General features: G+C 53.0%; 1 protein-coding gene across 1 annotated transcript in view; it reads left to right on the top strand.

Annotated features, from left to right (window-relative positions):
• The first annotated feature begins 11,225 nt into the window (after nucleotides 1-11,225).
• LOXHD1 (lipoxygenase homology PLAT domains 1) overlaps nucleotides 11,226-21,324 on the top strand; it is a 164,233-nt gene continuing 154,134 nt past the window's right edge. Inside the window, exons 1-2 of the mRNA XM_053205540.1 lie at nucleotides 11,226-11,507; nucleotides 17,094-17,208. Coding sequence (XP_053061515.1) covers nucleotides 11,378-11,507; nucleotides 17,094-17,208 — 245 coding nt within the window. The 5' untranslated portion in view covers nucleotides 11,226-11,377. The remainder of the gene's footprint in view (nucleotides 11,508-17,093; nucleotides 17,209-21,324) is intronic.

Genomic DNA, 21,324 nt, shown 5'->3' with positions numbered 1-21,324 from the left:
CCCTCAGGCCAGTGTTTGCTTTTTCCTGCTGACGTGCCTGTGGTCCCCTGGAGAGCATGCCCAGGGAGCCTTGTGGGGAGCCGGTGCCCAGACCAAGGTAACCCCAGCAGTCAGGGTGTGACAAGGTCAAAGTGCCGTGAGATGGTCACTCCCAGGGCTCCCGCGAGTGTGACTGTCACTCAGGGTAAGTCCCGGGCTCTTCTGCCACGCTGCACTCTTTAGCACAGAGTTCCTGGCCCACTGAGGGTAGAAGCTGGGTGCAGTGATCTGTCCCTATCCCCCACCACACCCGTGGAAAACAAGCAGGAAGGTGGTGATGAGGGAACGTTCCGCAGAAACTGTTCATGTGACCCAGGGACTAAGTTCCCTCCCTATTGCGCTGGGCTCTTCCTTCCTTTTCCACCTGCCTTTGGAAAAGGTTCCAGTTGAATCCGTCATCTTACTGTCTGGATCCTGCCTCAGTCCCTCCTCCCCACAACTGGAGGCAAGTCCCTTGCCCCTTCCCTCTGGAGACGCCTCCAACGATGTGGTCCCAGCAAGAACTTTATCCGCATAGCAGCTCAGAAGCCCATATTCAACGGCAAAGTTTATAAGACCCACTGAACACCTTGCAGACTTGTTAAAGGAGACTATGATTACTTTCTTACTGAAACAAGGTCAAAGCACACCTCACTTCCTGGGACCACTTACCCAAGCAAGCTCACTCAGCCCTTAGGTAGCTGGGGACTCAGATGAAGGAAAATTGATTTTGAGCCCCTGAAATAGATGCTGTAAAGCTCTGTGTTAAAGACCAAACATTCTGCAAACAGCGGATCCCTTGTGGCATTTGTTTTAATTTTAAATTCAATTCTAGAGAACTTGATTCAGGTTTCTCATAATAAAGTGAACGAAGAGAATGACAACAGGTGCTAGATTTAGCAAGAAATGGCAGCTAGTAGCCTAACAGTAATGGCATTAAAAAGACCAAAACTCGACACATTTCGGAAAGCAGCAAGTGATCTGAGGCTGGTTAGTGGAGGTGCAAATGTGCTGTGGTAGCCCCGAGGGCCCAGAGCATCTTAGATCTGCTCACCCTGTGATGTCGGCGACCAGACCGGGGGAATGGGAGCAAACAGCCTTCAGTATCCTGTGTTTAAGAAGGCGGAGGAGCAGCTTACCCATTTCGGAATTACTTCCGTTCCCAAACACATACAACACAATCCTAGAAATCTTGGTGCTTAAAAGGTTGGCCCTCAGATCTCTTGAAGTTTGGGTGGGTGCAGTAGTTCATTATCTGAGAATGTAGGGTAAACGAGATAGGCAGACTCACTCTTTTGGACCGGCGTGTTCCCTCTGACTCTTCCCCCAAGAAAAAGAAGGCCAGGAGCAGGGGGGGATGCGCCCCTTCCGCTCCCCCCCACCAATCCCTGGAAGGGAGCTTCGCAGCGTGGTAGACGGTGCTTGCCACGACATTCTCTCTCTGCACCTCTGCTTCCGCCGGTGGTGTCCTGGTCACGCTGGGGCCAGGGCGGTCTCTGCAGTGACTCCGGCCCGGAGTCCTTTGTGAATTTAAGAACACGACTCTGTTTCTCCGCCCGCAGATGAGCACTTCTTGCTTTCCAGGCACCGTCGTCCTCGGTTTTCTCACCAGGCCTCCCTGTATTCTTCTGAGAAGGGTGGGGCGGTCAGGGGGCGTCCTGACCTCACTGGGGCCCAGAAGGACGACTATGGCATGCCCCCGGTCACATGGGATTTGTGGTAGCATTCTGGGGTCGGGCGCCCCAGCTTCCTGAGGGGACAGAGGGGGGTAGTAGCCATGTCCTGCACTAGCCTCTCAGGCTTCTCTGCTTTCTTCCTGCTGAGGTTGCCAGGCTGCTTGGAGTCTGGTCCAGGCCTGGGCTTTACCCCGGGCCTCGCACCCTGCCTCTGTCTGTGGAGGGCTCTTTGTAGCATTCATTCCTCTCGAAGTCCTGCGCGCGGGGCGCCCAGCGCCGGAACACCGGGTGGCTGTGCTGTACTTGGCAGAGGGTCACCTAAGGCCACAGGTCTGAGCAGAGGGGGACTGTGGAGCAGGTCAGCATCAGACCCGTGACGCCGTAGCTATTTGGGAGGAGGTTGGTGGGGGCCCCAGCGACAGGTCCTCCCAGCCCCTCCCGGAGCCAGCCCTCCCACACTCTTCTTCAACGGGACCCTTGACTCTCACCGTGGCCACTTTCTGAGCATGCCCTCCTGCCCAACGTTGCTTTGGGGGGCAGCTAGTCCTCCCTGGGGGCTCCCACACTTTGCACAAATGTTTTAGGGTGCAACAGGGTCTTCTTGGTCGCCTGCAAATTTCATTTTTGGACCCAACCGCCCTCCCCACAGAAAGCTGTACGTCTTCTTCAAAGCTGTGTTGTTTGAACCGTGCAACGTATGGAGATATATCATTATTATTTTTAACTAACACACTATCTCAATGAGCACACGCCGGGTCGTTTAGTGTTAACAGTGTGGAGTCAGTCCCCTGCCACCCTGCTGCCCGGATGAAGCTTGGGGGTGGGGGCAGACGACGAGGCCAGCAGAGGAAACCTGCCCACCACCCCGCGGCCGTGCTGGCCCTGCGTCACTTTGCAGGGAGCCCTGCCCAGGGGCTCACGTGAAGGCAGAGGAGTTTGTCCCCGAGGGCTTGGTGGCACCGACACCACTCCGAGTGGCCTGCCATGTGTGAAGACAAAGGGGCCACGTGGCCGTGACCTCTGGGGGCTTCTCGGCCCGTGCCTGTCTCGCTGTCCTTTCCCAGGAGCTGAATCACACCGCACGTGCTGCACGGGGCCGTTCCCACCGGAGAAGCAAAGGGAGGCCGGGGTGTCACTTGCTGGGATGCGGAGACGTGCCGGCTGAGGACGAGGGGGCTGATGCTGAAGGACGTCCCTCTCTGGCCCGCCCGGCTCGCTCCCTCCGCCACCCTGAGGCCTGATGCCTCGGAGGGAGACGCTCCTTGCCGGGTGGAGACGGGGCGACGGGGAGTGCAGTCCGTGCGCCAAGGGCAGGGGTTCATCCAGGGGTACGTCCAAAGTACATCCGGCCAAAGTACAGCTGTGTGCGGCCGTCCCTGAGGGATTCGGAAGTGATGACTGATCTGTCCTCGGAGTATAATCAGGGCACTTTGTATCTGTCACTGTGGATTGCAAGGCCCTCAGTTTCTACCCAATAAAACCAGTCACGTGGTTCATCTAGCAAAGACTGGCTGTGGCCGTGTGTGTGTGTGTGTGTGTGTGTGTGTGTGTGTGTTTGGGGGCTTGGGCTCATGCGGCACAGCCCAATGCGAAGAGGCCGCCGGGACTTGGGAGGGACCCGTGGCCTCCCTGGGCATATCTTTGGGCGGTCTTGGGTCCTCATGTGACCTGTTCCTGTCTGAGCAGGAGAGCAGGTGGGCTCAGAGACCAGATCCAGACCAAGTTGGTGGGGTCCTGAAGCAACACCCCACAGGCTTCAGGAGGACACGAGAGGGAACCACAGGCTTGTGTCTGCGGAGGGAGAGTCCGGGAGGGCTGGAGGGCCGACCGAGCAGGTGGGGTGTCAGACGCGCTCACACCTGGAAGCTACACAGGCCTACCTCTCTTGAAGCAAAGCAGCCGTCAAGGTCTGGAGTCACATCCAAAGGCATTGGAGCACAAATTACCTTCTTATAAAGTTTTTTTTTAATGTTTATTTATTTTTGAAAGAGAGACAGAGAGCAGGGGACAGGCAGAGAGAGAGGGAGACAGAGAATCTGAAGCAGGCTCCAGCGCAGAGCCCAGCGTGGGGCTCAAACTCAGGAACCATGAGATCGTGACCTGAGCCGAAATCAAGAGTCAGACGCCTAACTGACTGAACCGTCCAGGTGCCCCTAAAATGTTCTAAAAAGTTCTTTCCATGCCAATGTCCATGAGTGTGTTTAAAATAGGATTATATAGGGGTGCCTGGTGGCTCAGTCAGGTAAGCGTCCGACTTTGGCTCGGGTCATGATCTCACGGTTCATGAGTTCCAGCCCCTCCTCCAGCCCTCTGCTGTCAGCACAGAGCCCACTTCAGATCCTCTGTCTTCCTCTCACTCTGCCTCTCCCCTGCTCACATTCTCTCTCTCAAAAATAAATAAACATTAAAAAATTTTAAAAATAAAAATAAAATAGGAGGGTGTATATATATACGTATATATATACATACACATACATATACATATACATATATACATATACATACATATACATACATATGTAAATATATATACCTATATATGTGTGTATATACACACGTATATACACATTATTATTTTTTTTTAATTTGTGCACAAACAGCCTGACTGGAGCTCACCTGTGGAAAAGACTTCCCCAAATCTGCATCTTGGGGAGGTCCAAAGCCTTCCCTCTGCTTTCCCATTAGAGAAGATGATGTGTAAACCCTCAGAGGCTGGCATTCAGACTCCTGCTTCTGAACATGTTTTGGTTGCATATCCCTTAGCCACCCAGGTACTAGACGTAGACCTTTCCTTGATATCCGTGATCATATAATGTATATACAGTGATGCGGGAGGAGAGGAGAAAGCGATGGAAACCCCTTCCAAACAAGCAACCTCAAATGGAATGTTCAGTGTCCTCTCGGCGTCCCCAGGCTAACATGTCCTTGGCCAGCCCAACCGCCTGCCAGCCTCCCAGTGTGGACACTGCACGTGGCCCCAGCCTCAGCCAGCCTCTCTGGCCCCTCCTCTTCTTGTCCCTTCTGTGTCTCCCTGTCCCCAGTTCCTCAACTGTGTCCAGGGGAGAACACGTCTCTGTGCACTTGGTCTCCTACCGAACTGGGATCTCAGGTCACACTTCGCCTTCCTCCTAACAAGAATTTCCATGCCGGCTGCAAGATGTTTAAATGTTTCTTATTACAACTATAAAATGCCAAACACTCAAGCAAGCAACCGTGGAATCTAAGGTTGCTATTTGAGGGTTAGCCCTGAGACCCGGCACTGTATTCTAGTCTATCTTCATAAGAGAAAGAGCTCAGGGTTAGGGAAGCAGCAGTTCAAAATATATTTTTGAGTGAATGAATGAATCAGTCAATCCATCGATGAATCAATCAATCAATGAATCGGTGAGCTGGGGGACAGAAGTTGAATGTAGTTCATTGATTTATTTAATAAACACTTATCAGACATTCACAATCGGATTTGTTTTTCAGTAAAATCCCTCGGTGTTTGTGAGCAGGGTGGATCGGAGGGGGCAGAAGTGGTTGAGGGTGAGCTTTCCTAATACCCCGGGTAGCCTAAAGTGAAATGTTAGTGGGAACTAACATTTCAGTGACACGGGAAAACCACCAACCTCACCACACTACATCACCTGCTCTGCTTCCAGAATAGGGGTGGTTCATTTTGAGATATCGGACTAGCTGGTTCCCTTGGGTGGGAAATCGGGCACATGTGGTGGTGGGGAGCCACAGGTGGGAACCAGAACAGGGAACCAGAACAGGGAACAGGTGGGAACCAGAGCTTCTAGGACACGCCCTCAAGTTCCTGGGACTTCTTACATGGACTCCCTACACCCTGCTCACCCCAACACACACACTTGTAATTGACTCATTCCTTCAACATGTCTTGAGGGCCACATTCATACTCCAGTGGGCACTGGGGATGCATGTGACTTCCTTAGAAGGGAGCGCAGACTGGTGGAAGGGAGAACCCTTTGCTGTGTCCACACCCTTTGCTATGAAAGTTTAAAGCCTGAGCCTCTGGGCTCAGCCACTTGTATTGCTTTGCGTGGCCCAAGGATGTTAGCAGATGTGATGCAGATGGAGGCCTCAAGGGTGCTGGCAGCACCAGACTCACCCCCGTGCCCTTCCATCCTGGTCCTGAGAAGTGCTCTCCCGGCAGCAACTGCTCCTTCAGCCTGGCCCCAGGGTGAGCCTCCCCAGCCAAGTTCAGCCAGGCCCGTAGATTGACACAGAGCTGCCAGCTGAGCCCAGGGTAAGTGAGTCACCCCAGCCAAGCCCCAGCCATGTGACACTTGCACCACTGAGTTTTTTGTGATTGTCTGTTATGTAGCAATAGCTGGCTGATACAGAAATGCACACTACAGTTCTGATGTCAGAGTGAACTAAGGCTTGAGGGAGGAAAGTGCCCAGGGACGTCTTCAGTTTAACTACAATGTTAACTCCCCTAAGCGGGAGGTTGGGACAGATTACAGAGGGCCTCTGATGTCAGCTGGACGTGCTAGAATTTAATTTGTGTTGGGGACATTTGTGATTCTTTCCGCAACCTAGCGTCTGAGCGCCCTTCTAAAGTTTGAGGAGAGGACAGCTCCCAATGTTAAGAGCTGAACATGCCCCAAACTCACTTTCCCAGCCTCCTTTGCTGCAAAGTATAGGCACATGACTGAGGCTCGGCCAATCAGGTGCACAAGCCCCAGACTCTGAATTGGCAGAAGTCAGCAGAGTCTATTTTGGAAAGGTTGGCATCAGCAGGGGCAGCAGAGGCCAGTGCTGAAGCTTGGTACAAACTGTGTGTCCAGGCCCATCACTGGGGGCAGTAGGGGCCTCTCTGGGTCAGGTGTCCTTTCTAGGGAGCAGCTCCTAAGACCTCTCAGAAATTCTGAGATCCCCTTGCCCCGATATTAACTTTTTAAACAAATTTTCTACTTAAACTAGCTAGTGTTAGTTTCTGCTGCTTGCAGTCCAGAATCTTGGCTGATAAAATTTGTTTGCACTGAGGTGTAAGTGAAGGTGTTTGAACTGGAAAGTGACATGACCAAACGCAAGCTTTAAGAGAATTCATTCAGCAGCAGGAGGATGCCCTGGAAGGAGAGTGAGGCTGGGGCAATGAAATCATTCTGTGTGTATGTGCATGCATTTGTGTGCATGTGCAAATGGTCTGTGGGATAAACAGCCCCTTCCCTATAATCAGCGGTTTGGGATTCCTGTAATTGCCATGTCTGGTCTTGGTGTTTTTACCAGTACACAAGAAACTGATGGGAATCCAAGTGTCAGCTTTATCATTTAGGGTACAGAATCACCCTATACAGTTTAAAATGTTTTTTTGTTGTTGTTGTTTTTTGTTTTTTTTTAGTATTTATTTATTTTTGAGAGAGAGAGAGAGAGCAGGGAAAGGGCAGACAGAGAGGGAGACACAGAATCCGAAGCAGGCTCCAGGCTCTAAGCTGTCAGCACAGAGCCGGATGTGGGGCTCAAACTCACAAACCATGAGATCATGACCTGAGCCGACGTCAGTCGCTTAGCTGACTGAACCCCCCAGGCGCCCCAAGAACCACCCTATATAGTTTGGATTGGAGGATGCTAAGCCTAGATTGGAGGAAGGGGCCGGCATTGACCTTGGCCCTGCCTGGAAGGAGAGTGGGTCTGCAAACCCGCCCTGAGCCCTGTTTCCCAGCCAACCACACACAGGGTCCTAACACCACAGAGCTTGGGACGAGGCTCAGGTCAGCGGCCAGGCCTGCACAGTGGGCCTTCCCCCGATGGGCTGGCACCTGCACGAGGCAGGACCAGGAAGAGAAGTAGGGGGGAGCCAAAGCGCTGCCTCCTTGTGCCTCTCGTGTTGTGAATCCCCTGCCCCCGGCCCACCCCCTACCACCATTGGTCCAGTTTTAAATCTCCCAGAATGTCACACAAACGTAATCACGCAGAATGCAGTTTTCTTCTGGCTGGGTCCTTTCACTTGGCTTAATGCTTTCGAGATTCGTCCATACTGTAGCATGTCCAGCACTTCCTGCCTTTTTGTGGTTGAGTAGTACTGGCCAGTTGATGGGCGTGTGAGTTGTTCCAGGGGTGGGCTCTTACGAATAAAAGCTTGTGTGAACATTCACATGCAGCTTTTGTGTGGCCATGTATGTTCATTTCTCTTAGGTAAATACCCCGGAGTGGAATTTCTGGGTTATGTGGGAAGTGTCTGGGTAGCTTTATACAACAGGGCCAACTCTTTTCCAAAGTGGCTGCACCACTTACCACTGCCACCAGCAGCGTGAGGGCTCTAGTCGTTTCATGTCCCCATCAACACGCGGTACTGTTTCAGACCCTGTTCTCTTATCGTGTTTTAATGCCATGGATTTTCTCAAAATACTTTATTTTAAATTTTTTGAAGAAAAGAACAGTCCAATAAGCATTTTATTATTATTATTTTTAAAATCTAAACCGTCCTGCATGCAAAATGAGCACTTTGTTTTATTTTTTTCTCCGGACGGGTAGTATTTGCCATAGCAATCCTAGTAACTTCTCTGCACTCTTTAAGGTCTGTTTCTAAAGAACCCAAAGGTAGAATTAACAACAGAGGTCAAACCACATGCTGCCAGCAGGGGGCGCGCATCGTCCACGATTGAACTTCGCTCTTCTTCCCTCACAAGGACTTTGGGCTGATTCCAGGGCGATCCTTCAGCAGAACAGGGGAAGAGGTGAAGTTGATCTTTCCTGGGTGACGACTTTGGGGTCAGAGATGCCTCCTCATGGTGGGGACGCGGGTGGTTCGAGAGAACAAAGCTGCCCCAGACTCTGGGGAGGGGTGTGAGTGCTGACTGCTGCCTAGCTGTCCCGCATCTGCCGGGAGCTTCGGAAGTTCCCTGCGCCCAGGCTCCACCGCAAACAGGGAAAATCGGCATCTCTGGGGGGTGGGACCCAGGCATTGGCATTTAAAAACCCTCCAGGTGACTCCAGTGTGCAGATAAGGCTGTGTGTGGCGACGGAAGCTTGCTGAGCCCCTCCCCTTAGCCCAGGTGAACTGATCAAGTTAGTGAGTTCACCTGGGCAGGTATCGGCCCTCTTGCTCTCTAATTTTAGGACATTCCCCCATCTCCCCTCCTCCCCCCTGACGAGAGGGGCTTGTCGAAACTCTGGATACCCAAGTTTCATCTTCAGAGACTTGGACTCGGTAGGTCTGGGGTAGGGGTGTGGGGTCAGAAATCCCGCATTTGGTGAATCCCGCGGGGCTAATCCAGGCATTCTGGAATCCGGCTTTAGGAAACATTGACCTTGACAGGGAGCGTCTCAGAGGGAGAAGACCCACAACAGAGAAGGTGAGGTGGTGGCCCCTGGGCGCTGGGGCTCTGGGCTAAGGGCACAGTCGGTGGACTCAGCTCTGGGCCGAGAGGTGGTGGGACACAGGGGTGACCAAGGAGGAGCTGGCGAAAAGTCTTGTGGTGCTGGGTGACCTGGCATGGTTCCTCCACTGTCTGTTTGCACCTGCCATCCAGCCTCCTGGAGTATCCCAGCTCCCGGATGGAGGGCGGTCCAATCCAAATCCACAGGGGCTGCTGGAGCGCCCCCTGCTGTAGGCCATGAGCGATGCCCTCCAGCCACACTGTCACCCAGGGACCTCTGGCCTGGGGGGTCCCATCCTTCTTCCCGGATTGGGTTGAAACCTGCTTTTCTGTAATCACCACCCACAGCCACACAGATTAGTCCAGTGCTTGCTCTACAGGACAGTTGTTCACATTTGTGAGGAAGTGTCCTGTTCTCTAGGCCTAATGTGCTCAGAATAGTACCCATTCTGGGACACTCACCCTACCAACATATAACATTGAAAGTGACTTCTCTTCAGCCCATACTGTTTTCCTCGGAAACAGAGGGCCTTGTGTTCATGGCTGCTTTATAGATCTGCCTGCAATTTGTGCATTCATCCACTGAACTGATGCTTACCGAAGCCTGCCGTGTGCCAGGTATATGATAGGTCCAGGACAAGGGGGCGTGATGCCTGCCCCCTCAGAGCTTGTGGCTGGGAGAGGCCGGGGGGAGAGACCAACAAGTAAACGGACATCTCTGCCCTATGTTGGAGGACACAGATGATTCAGCGTGTTCACCTGTGGTCTCTGATGTGCTGCCTTGGACCTGGGCCCCACAGAAGAAGGAGAACACATGGGGCCAGTCCTTGCACAGGGGACCCAAAGGGGGGCTTCTGGAACAATCTGAGATGATTTCAAAGCATTGCCTACCCCCCTCCCCCCCCATACACACACACCATGCAAAATAAGAGAGAAACGCTCATTAGGAGTCACAGGCATTTAGTAAGCCCCTACTGTGTTCCAGAGGCTTCTGCTTACTGAGCACTTTCTCCAAGTACCCAATATGCCTTCGTGGGTCATTATCCCCCTTCCACCGATGGGGGGCCAGGCCTCCTCTAAGGCCATACAGCCAGGAGGCAGTGAGGCAGTTCTAGCCTCTTGACCTCACACTGCCAAGACAGAGAGATAGGAGTTCCACATAGACTGGAAATTTCTAGCATTTGGGGATTTACACAGAAAATTTACAACTCAGGTTGTAAGAAATCTTAATAAAATTAGGGCCAAAGTGCTTTAATAAAATCTTAGCGAAATAAAATAAGCAAGGAAGAGGAGTCCAGTGGGCCTAAGGGAAACTTTTCTTGCTGATTGAGGGTGGAGAGGGGTCCCTGGGACTCAGTTCTCTTGCCCCAGCTCAGAATCCCCCTTGTGGGGCCGTGGTTGGGGGAATGTCGGCCAAGTGGAGGGGCTCAGAGGGCTTGTACCATTTCATTTGAAAGCGCAGAGGGCAATGTGGGCCAATGGAGAGTGCCGGTTAAAACAGATGCTGGCTAACCTTGACTGGCCTGTCCAGGCATTGTGGGGGTCACATATGATGCAGCGCGCCTCTCCAGCGTCCATGGCTCTGGCCTGGTGGTACCGGTAACTCACACCTCAGAAAATGCTTTGTGGATTATCAGAGTGCTGGTTGGAGAAGCATCTCTGAAGGGCAGCAGGGTCTCCTCCAGCCAAATGGTCTCTTCCAGAAGCCAGCAGTCACGAGGAGATGGAAGCAGAGACATGGAACGAGAAGGATCCAGTAAGAACCTTGCCTGCTTTGTAAGGCGAGCAGAGGTCATGAATAATGGAGAGAAACAGAGGCCTCTGAGTCCTGGGAGCTCAGACGATTCCGGGCCGTGCCCTCCTTAGGAAGGGCCCCAAGGCCTGGGGACGTTGTTCACAGCTCTAGCTGTGAGGTTAGGGGATCTCCATGGGGGAGGCCCCCACCTACCCCTGGGGTGACCTGGAGAGGCCCCAGGGGGCCCCCTTGCTGTGAGGCCAGGTGGGAGAAGATGCCAAGGGCTTGATGTCATCTGATTCTCCATGAGGGGAGGAGAGGGGCGGGGTAAGGAAGACAGTGTGCCCGCAGTCCCCATGAATAAGAGATGAGGCCCAAGGAGAAACCCCAGGGCAGGTGCACAGGGTGGCAGAGAGAGGGGCCAGGGACAGGAAGGGCAGAGATAGGGCACAGGGGTTCTGCTCAGGGGCCTGAGAGGACAGGGGAGCAGGAGGGGGCTGTAGACACAGGGGACCCAGAGGTGGGCGCCGGAGCTCAGGGAGAAAAGGCCTCGGGGCCAGGAGGGTGCGAGGTGGTGGGTGCCGTCAGCCTGCGAGTGCCAGGAAGGGGCAGCCGGCAAGATGATGCCCCAAAAGAAAAAGAGGAGAAAGAAAGACATCGACTTTCTTGCCCTGTACGAGGAGGAGCTGCGGAACTACGCCTCAGAGGACGACGAGGAGGAGCTGGAGCACGAGTACTACAAGGCCAAAGGTGCGGGCGGTGGGCAGGGCTGCACAGGGCCCTTTCCTGCGCTTGGAGGAGGAGATGCGGGTTCCAACCCGGCTCCTCCCGCGGAGTCTCCTGCTGGGTCTGTGCTGCGTCGCCGGGAGTGACCAGGCAGGCATCACACGGGGTTGCCCCCTGTACAGAGTCGAGACCAGCTGCCCTTAGTCATGTCTCAGTGGCACAGAATAGACCCGAACCGCGGTGCCCACGCTCTCCAGTCCTATGCCTCCCAAGAGCCAGGCTCCAACCTGGCCTCCACCCTGTGGTCTGACGGCCCAGAGCCCCTGCTCGGGCTGTGGAGGAGAGACAGAGGGAGGCCTGACCCCTCATGGCTGGCCTGGCGGGGTGGGGACGGCTGTCACCACAGCGGTGGAGATGGGACCTGGGGCTCGGCAAGGAGGACGCTTACTGCTCTGCACCCCAGGGCTTGCTCTTCCAGTCTCTGTGCACCCCCTGCCCCCACCGCCGATCGGGGTGGATGGGGCTGCTTTGAAGGGTTCCACCTTCTTGCCAGATAATCAGAGAGGGCAGAATCGGGGGTCCAGAAGGTAATTTTGGCCCGCAGAGGGTCGTCGTTGGTTTGGTTTGATGGTGTTCAGGGGTTTTTTTTGCCGTTACCATGTTTTCAAAGGTTTGGCCTGTGAACTCCTGTAGGCTGTGGACATCCAGTTTGTGGACATCACAGTCTCCACTGCTCCCTGTCGCTCAGACTAGGTCCGCTTCGCCCATGGACGCTGCCTGCCTGGCCCCTGAAGGCATTTAAATTCTCCGTGCTTACTCCAAAGTGGCTCACTAGTCCCTGTAAGCACCACATTCATTCATTCACTCACCTATTCATTCATTCACCCGTCTATCCATTGAGATACCAAATATCCATTGAACGCCTGCCCTGTGCCTGCCCATGGACTTGCTCGCCCTCCCCTTTCTCCCTCTTCCTATCTTAACTTTGAAAGCCCAGCTCGGGTGCCCCTCCTCCATGAAGGCTTCCTTAATCCCAGCCCACCGGGAACTCCTTGATCACATCCACTTCTTCATTGTTCCGCTGCTTCACGCAAGCCTGGAGTGTCGTAGCCTCTTAAGCCTCAGCCACACGGCCCTCCGTGAAGGTGGGGCCCTCCTTCCCTTGTCCTCACTCCTCCCCCAGCTGCCAGCACAGATCCAGGCTCAGAGAAGGTGGTCGCTGCACGCAGGCCGTGGCTCAGCTGGGGTCCCTTTCCCGGCAGGATGTCCCGGGTGCCTCCTGGGGTGGAGGCGGGGAGTGGGGGCTGCGGGAAGAAAAGATGTGCCTGGACGAGTGAGGCATTGTCGCCCTCCCCCAGCGCAGGTGCTACAAGCCCACACCAGTTGTGGGGGGGGGGGTGTTTGCAGCTGGATGTGGGTGCAGCACCCTTGGCAAGTACTCTCAGCTCCCCAGTGCACACGGCTGCCTGCCGGGAAGCACATTCTCAAAGCTCCCGGACCTGCCACCCTGTCCACTTCTGTTCAGGGGCTCTGCACGCCTGTGTGGCTATCTGGTCCCTCACATGTTTGCTCTTCTTTTTACCCTTCGTGAAGCCTTCTTCCCTCCGTGCTCACCTTTGATCTCGAAGATTCCTAAGAACAAGGCAGGTGTGATCAGTCCCAATTCACAGGTTAAGGACTGAGGTCCTGAGAACTTAAGTGACTTGAGCAAAGTCGCAGGCAGGAGAGAGAAGAAGAGTTTAAAATATCCTTTCTCAAGGCGAGTCCCCCCTTGACCTCTCAGTGCCGCCAGACGGAATGGTGCTCTGTGCACCAGGCGCATCGAGAGAACTGTGCTCATACTAACCAGTGAGATCCTCACAACCAGCCGAGGAGCAGGTGGGGTCCTTGTCCTCTTTCTCAGATGGGGAAACTGAGGCGTGGCGAAGTTACATAACTCGCCCGAGATCACAAAGCTACCAAGTCCCAGTCAGAATCTGAATCGAGCTGGTCTGGCACGTGCTTGCTCTTGTGCAGCTTGACCTTGACTGTGGTACCGGCGCTTGGGGAAGAGCAAGGCGAGGTGGGTGTAACGCTGACATTTCTAAGAGATGTGGGCGCACAGGCCCCCCAGTCAGGTGCAGGACACTGGCAGTAAAGATAGATGCTGCTAATGGTAGTTACATGCTGAACCCTCGTGGTCACTGCTACTCTCTCGCTTCTAGAACAACATGTCTCCCACTCTTTTGAGCTCCAGTTCTTGCATTATGGGGAGACTGTTGGGGAGTGGGATGGGGAAGAAGAAGGAGGAAAAGGAGAAAGGCCTCGGTGTCCCTCTCTGTTCTTCAGGTCACCTCCAGGCTACAGTGGAGCTCAGCAACAGCCAGTGGGAGCAGAGCGGCTCCGTCAATCCTCTGAGGGAAGGCTGAGCCCCGGCATTGGTCTGTCTCCTGGCTCGGACAGGGCCATGAGGGGAATAGTGTGACTCATTTCAGAACCTGAGATCCAAGGGACCTTGGGGGCCATCCGGCACACGCTTCCAGCCCTGAGACCCTCTCCTCTTGTGCAGCCCAGACAGGCTTGCCCAGCATCGGTTGCGGTACAATATCCCAAGGCAGCCTCCCTGAGAATTTTTAATGGGGATAATGGCGGGCATGATGTTGATGCCTTTGATGCTGGCAATGGAGATGATGATGACCATGATAGGGATGATGGTGATGATGGTGGTGGTGATTATGAGGGCAGTCTACCACTCGAGGAACGCATATCTTTTATCCAACTGTGGAAGAGCGTCTGTAAGATAAGTTCCTCGAAATGCAAGTGCTAGAGTCAGTGAGAACGAACACTGAAAATTTTGTTTTATTTGATTCAATCCTGGTCACAATCCTTCAAGGAAGAGATTGTTCCTGCTTCAGAGATGAGGAAATGGAGGCTGTGTACAAAATTTGGTTGCTATCACATAGCCAGTAATGGTCGAATTGGGGGTCAGATATCGGTCACTTGAGTTCCATAGTCTATGTTCATTTCATCGATTGACACATTCATTTGCTCATTCATTCCCCCAGGTAATTATTTATTGTGCACTTCCTACGTGCCAGGCTCTGTGCCAGGAGCAATGCTATGGTGCCATTGATGGTTCTTTGTGCTGACCAGGGAGGGTACTTTGTTCGTTGGGGTCGTCCCCTCTGGAGCCAAACAGAATGTTGTGTTTTCCCCGGGATATGTGTCCTCCGCGAGGTCGTTCTTTGGCCATCTGAATTAAGTTTTTTAATTAAAATTTTTAAATTGGGGAATAATATATATACAGTATAAAACTTTCACAAAGATACAGTTGGGTGACTTTTCAGGTATGTGCGTGCTTGGGTAATTACCATTCAGATCAGGACACGTTCTTGCCAACACTTAGCACTGTCAGTCTTTTTAATTTTAGCCATTCTGGTGGGGATATAGTAGTATCTCATTGTAATTTCAGTTTGCATTTCCCCGACAAATAGTGATGCTGAACACTCTTCCATATGTTTATTGGCCATTTGGATATCTTCGCCTATGACTTGCCTACTTAAATCTTTGGCCCATTTGTCAATTTTATTGAAATACAGTTTTATTGAACTGTAACTACTTTTTAATAAAATGCATCAATTTTAATTTATTTAAAAAAATTTTTTTAATGTTTATTTATTTTTGAGAGAGAGAGAGAGTGAGAGAGCCAGAGCTTGAGAGGGGAAGGGCCAGAGAGAGAAGAAGACACAGAATCTGAAACAGGCCCCATGTCTGAGCTGTCAGCACAGAGCCCGATGCGGGGCCTGAACTCATGAACCGCGAGATCATGACCTGAGCTGAAGTCGGATGCTTAACCGGCTGAGCCACCCAGGCACCCCAAAATGTATCGATTTTAAATGTGCTGTTTGATGGGCATTGACAAATGTATACCTCTGTGTAACCATTAGCCCAATCTATGTATAGAGCATTTAAATTATCCCCCAAAGTTCCCTGAGCCCCTCCTCAGTCAATTCTCCATGCTGCAAACTCCAGGCAGCTGTGTTCCGCTTTCTGTTAAAATAGTTTAGTCTTTTTAGAGATTCATGCAAATGGCATTATAGTGTGCAGTGTCTTATGTCTGACTTCTTTTGCTCAACATAACCTGCTTGAGATTCACCTATATTGCATATAAGGGTGGTTCACTCCTTTCTGTTGCTGAGTAGGATTCCGTCGTATGGTTATATCACGATTTGTTGATCCGTTCACCTGCGGTTGCATATTTAGGTTGTGTCCAGTTTAGAGCCATTATTATTGCTTCTCGGCCTTTTGGCTAAGATCAAGTGTAGAGCTGTTATGTACAAAGCTGCTTTGAATGTTTGTACGTGGGTCTTTGAGAAGGCATGTTTTTATTTCTCCCAGGTGAATACCCAAAGTGGAATGTCTGGGTCTTCTTGTAAGTGTGTGTTTATCTTTTAAACAATTTGTTGCCCTAATAGTGTGGTATCTGTTTTCCTTATTTATTTGTATGGCTTCTTTATATCTTCTGCTTATGAGTCCTTTGATAGCCAAATGCGTTCCAAATATCTTCGCCTTTTCATTCTCATGATGGTCTTAATTTTCACTAAGTCCAATTTATCACATTTTTTATGGCCAGTGTGCTGTTGAAGGAGCTGTGTGCCCTTGAAATCAGCTTTTGAGGCAGCTTCCTCATCCCTCTCGTGCCCCAGACTCTCCTTTTCTCCAAACCACACATCTCCAGGCCTCTGTCTTCTCACAGGTGATGTGGTCCTGGGATTTCCACCATCCTGCTCATTCTTCTGTGGACCCTCAGTTTGGAAAGGCCCTTATGTACGTGCAAAGCTGTGTGGGCAACGCTTCAGGCCCTGGAGTCGTCCAAGGAGGGCTTGTGTACAGATCAGGCACCCTTGTGGTGTAGGCTATGAAGAATTAGGATTTGTTTGTCCCCAGAGACAAGGAGTTGTGCAAATGTACTGCTGCTTCCTTTCTTGTCTTGTAGTACCTTGATCAAGACCTTCATCAGAACCAGGGACTTCAAGAGAAAAGGCATCGACAGCAAACAGCACAAGGTTCTAGGAACCTCAGAGAAGGGAAATCAGTGCCCCTGCTAAGAAGGGACACTGGACAAAGCTCTGCTCGGCTCTGGGATGCCTTGTCTGGAGCCTGTGATGGCAGCGCCCGGGAGCTCACGGGAGACGAGGGCTGGCAATGCAGCTGTGTTCGTAGAGGGCAGAGAGGAGAGTGAGGGGCAGGTGCAGGCTCTGAAGAAGGCCAGGTCTAGGAGGCACATGAGTGCTGTGCTGGAAAGATCACAGACCAGGCCTCCAGAGGCCCTGGGCTGGACTCTAGTGCTGACACCGAGTGGTATGTGACCTGGGCTTTCCCTGTTGCCTGCAGGCTCCTCACCTGTAAGATGAATGTGTGGCATTAAATAGGAGGTTTGGGTCTTACACGGGAGTTGGTGTGGCTCTGACCCTGGCTCAGTGGCTTGTGGGCTGGAGCGGGGTTTATAGAATAGACGCCTTTGTGGCTGGATATCCTCTGCACAGCTGGCAGGAGCTGTGATTTCTCCAAGCCCCTGTAGGATTCTGGGTTTTCTCAGAAGCCTGTGATGTGTTCTCTTTTCTCCTCCAGTCTACGAGGTGGTCATAGCCACGGGGGATGTTCGCGGCGCAGGGACAGATGCCAATGTCTTCATCACCATTTTCGGAGAGAATGGGCTCTCTCCCAAGCTCCACCTCACCAGCAAGTGAGTACCAACTTGGCCTTAGTGGGGGTCACGGGCCATTAGTCGGGGTTGGTGCCGTTCTGGAGCCCGGGGAGAAGACCCGTGTGTCCACAGGCATATTAAGTGGCACGGGGCCTCTGTCAACCAGGTCTCTCCCAGTCATCTCCAGCCAATATTCCTTAGCTCCCCTGTTGGCTTTTGTGAGAAGTATCGCCCACTTTGGATCTCTGACTTCCCCAGGAACTTATTAGCTGTCCCTTGCTTTGGGAGAGGACACTCAGGACTAAGAAACCTGGGTCTAGGTCCAGCTTTACCACGTGGTTGCCATGTAACTTTGGCCAAATCTCTTTGCATCCAACGGCCTGGCTTCCTCATCTAGCATCTGGGAGTGAGAATTCCCCTTTTACCAAACTTACAGGGCAGTTGAGAGGAAGAAACAAAAGCATGCATTCAAAGGAAGCATGAGCTTAAAGTGCTCTGCACCTGTGTCTCTCCAGGGGCCCAGTGTCACACTAAACCTGCTAACGCACACTCGAGTCAGCCGTATAGGCTAGCATGTGTGCTCGTGTGCGTGTCTGTGTAGACGTGCTCTGTGTATGTGTTCATGTGTGCACCTGTGTTCCCCATATCATTTGTGATCCATTGACAGCAGGGGCTGCTATCTCTTTGTTTTGACCCTGTCCCCCGACCGCACACAGGCGCACACAGATATACCCAGAGCAAAACATGGGAACGCTTTGGCGGAATTCTAGCGTTCTAGAGCTTCCCAGGGGCTGCAGGCGTGGTCTAGGCCCTGGTTTTCAATCTGTGCTGAATGGAACCAGGGATCGGTCCGTTGGTTCTGGGCCCATCGTGCCTCCATCCTTCCTGCAGAGTAGCTCACTGATGGTTGTCTTACCCACCGAGTCTCGGAGTCAGATTTTATTTGTACCGGGAGTTCTATAGCCAAGAAAAGTTTGAAAAACCACTAAATTTATTTCAACTTATTCATGGCGAAACTGAGGTCTAGAGAGGAGTGGAGATTAGCTCTGAGCCATGGAGCTCCTAGATGATAAAGCTGGTCCTCAAACCCCAGGTACTTGATGTGGACATTTTCCTCAAGCGCTGGCCCTGTGGCCCAGAGGGTGCGTGGGAGCTTCCCCTGCAGGCTTCCAGGTCGTCACTTCCAAGGGGGCCGGGGAGGCTATAGAGGGGTGGGGACCACAGGCCAGGACATTCCCGAACTCTGTGCTTCACAGACTGACCTGGCCCCGTGTCCCAGGTTTACCCTGAGCGCGGGCTGTGGTATAAATGCGATCCCATCGAGGCAGGCATAACGTCCTATTTTGTCCATTTCTGCAGAACGGGGTACCCGCCTTCTTGTACTGCTTACACTGCAGAGTGACTGGCTTGTGGAAGTCTTTCTCACCAGTGATGTGGGCACGGTAAAGGGAAGACATGAAATGTCCATCCTCTTTGCCATGTGACCTCCCCCGAGCACACACCGTTCTAGGGAGAAGCCATTAGGCTCTGGGAATGCAGCCAAGCTGGTTTCTAGCGTCCACAGCCTGCCCTTTTGAAGCAAAAAGAGCCATTTTCTCCTTTCATGGTCATTTCTCACTGTCTTTCCCACTTTCTTGCACCTAGTGCCCTCACTCTTCCCCCTCGGCCTTTTCATTTGTCAAAACAGCCTCTCGGGAAGGCCCCAGAGTCACCCTTCATGAGCTGGTGTGAAGGTTTGTCCCTGAGTCCCCGTTTCCAGGAGTGTGAGATCCAGCCTTCCTTCTCAGTGTGGAAGGTACTGCCTCACAGCAGAGGGGCTAAGACACGAGCAGGGCCAGGAGGTCTCCGGGCGTCACACGCAGGCCCTCCCGCCAGCCCCGTGGACAGAAGTCAACACCCCTTCCCCCTGCTACTCCGAGGTCTCTCCCGTACCTGTGTGGTGCTCCAGGTGGGACAGCAGGGGCACAGGTCTGGCCAGGACTCCGGGCAGGCTGGCCTGGAGGGCTCTGCAGGAGCCCATGGGGAGTGGGTGGTTTGGGAGATGGTCTCCTTTTGTAGCATCAGCATATGTCCTGGGAGGCTGGAGAGGTGACATGCACAGGGATGCCAGGTGGAGGGGTGATGAGGGGAGTCTGCTTCATCCCTCTGGCCCCTCTTCCAGTTGTTGGCAAACAGCCAGGGCTCAGGAAGTGTCATACGGTCAGGGCGGCCAGAGTGGGACTTTATAGGGAAGGGCAGGTGATCTGGGCCTTGGGTGAGGGAAAGACTCAGAGAGAGGGGCAGGAGGAAGGTAGTTTAGACCACGGGGAACAGCTTGCAGACACATGGAGGCAGCAAGGGGCCAGGAGGGGAGGACAGGCTGTGGCAGGCCTTGCTTGCAAGCTGATCAGCAGAGGCCCGATTTACGATGCGGCCCAGAAGGATGAATCTGGCTGCCGCAAGACCCCAGGGAAATGTCTGCAGAGAGAATTGCAAAGACACAGTCAGTCCTCGCCATCTAAGATGCATTCAGTTCAAGACGGAGACCTTGGGCCTGGGAGGGGAGCACCGCTTTCCAAGGAATCCCAGGCTGCCTGGGTGACCCAGACGCCAGGGCCGCAGAGGTCACCGTGCTCTGTGCTATTTAGATGCAGGTGTTCCAGCCCACCCCTCACCCCCACCCTTGCCCTGGGGTCTGGCTTGGAATCTCTCATCTCGCTGTCTGCTGCTGGTCCCTCTTTGCCACGCTGTGTCACCCAAACCCAACTCGCATGTCAACTGGAACTGAGCTCCTTTTCCTTGCCTTACACACACACACACACACACACACACACACACACACACACACACACGGGCGCGCGCGCGCACACACACACACGCACGTACACACGGGCTACAAGGTGTTTTTGAGTGCATCAGACTTCACCAGTACTCAGGGCACCAGAGGGAGTTCCCAGCACGCCAAGCAAATGACTTAAAATGGAATACTAGACAGACTCCCTCATCTTAAGATTAAACCACTGCCTATCCTGGAATTTCTTCCTGGCTGCTTTCTCCACAGTGTCTGGTCTTGTCCCCTCACCCCACCGTCCTCTCCCGCTTCGCCTACATCCTCTCTTTTCTCCCTTCTGTTCCTGCTCCGTCTTCTGCCTTTTCTCCTGAGCCCCAGGACCTCCCACATGGCTTCTCAGCATGCTTATTTCCCAATACAGAATCATTCTGCTGCAATTATTTGGTGCCTGAGGTTAACATGCTGATTGTGCTTATCCTCTTGGTCTAGTGTCTAAATTCCTCCGTACACACTGGCCCGTCTCTTGGGCAGCAAAGAGTGTGACGTGTTCACTTTGATCCTCTGTTAGCTCCACCCCAACCCCAGACCAAGCTGAGTGTCAACAGCCCTGGGTCCCACAGGAAGGCCCCCATATGCTGGGCGCCCTTCCCGGTGACCCAGGACCACTCCCAGCACTGACTGGGTCACATGTTCAGAATATGGCAAAAGGATGGGATTTCATGCATCTTCTGGAACACGGATCTCCTGTTGAGAATTCGCCAGCTGAGTGTCAGAGAACGCCTGGCATTTTAGCCTGCTGGCCCTGCCAGGCTGGCGGCTAAAATGCCCTGTGCAGCCTGTGAAGCCTCTCCTGGGTAGGGGTCCCCGCTGAATGGGCAGGTACGGACAGGGAGGGGGCTGGGTACTGCATTACGCTTCATTTGCTGAGTGTCCAGGAGCCCCGGTGAAGCCGCAGTCTCCACAAAGAAACGAGTGGTCTGCATTTCTAATGTTTCCTTTGACAGGGGACCCTCCATGCTTTGGTATTTCCACCTCACCTCCAGCTTCTGAAACCCACCGGCATTGCATTCTGACTTCCCAGACGTGGGGATTCGGGAATCTGACCCCAGTGGGCTGAGGTTGGGGTTTGTTTGGGATTATCCTGGCCGCTCCCTGCAAGAAGAGAGTCCGGGTAGGCCTGTCTCCACAGTCCTTCTTTTCGTTCCTCTGAGGACAGGCCCTCACAAGGCCTTCCTCTCGTCTTTCGGAAGATGTTGACACTGCAGACAATCACTCCACATTGTGTGATGCCCTGGAACACTCGGGTGTGGTCCTGAGACCCTCTGCCCCCACTGGTAGTTCTTTCTCTCCTGGTCCCCCTCCTTCCGCTTTGCTTTTCACAAAGT

The sequence above is a fragment of the Acinonyx jubatus genome, chromosome D3, assembly GCF_027475565.1.
Source record: "Acinonyx jubatus isolate Ajub_Pintada_27869175 chromosome D3, VMU_Ajub_asm_v1.0, whole genome shotgun sequence".
In the NCBI taxonomy this organism is placed as follows: Eukaryota; Metazoa; Chordata; class Mammalia; order Carnivora; family Felidae; genus Acinonyx; species Acinonyx jubatus.
The sequence above is the reverse complement of the archived record's forward strand: the minus strand, read 5'-3'. Positions and strand labels throughout refer to the sequence as shown.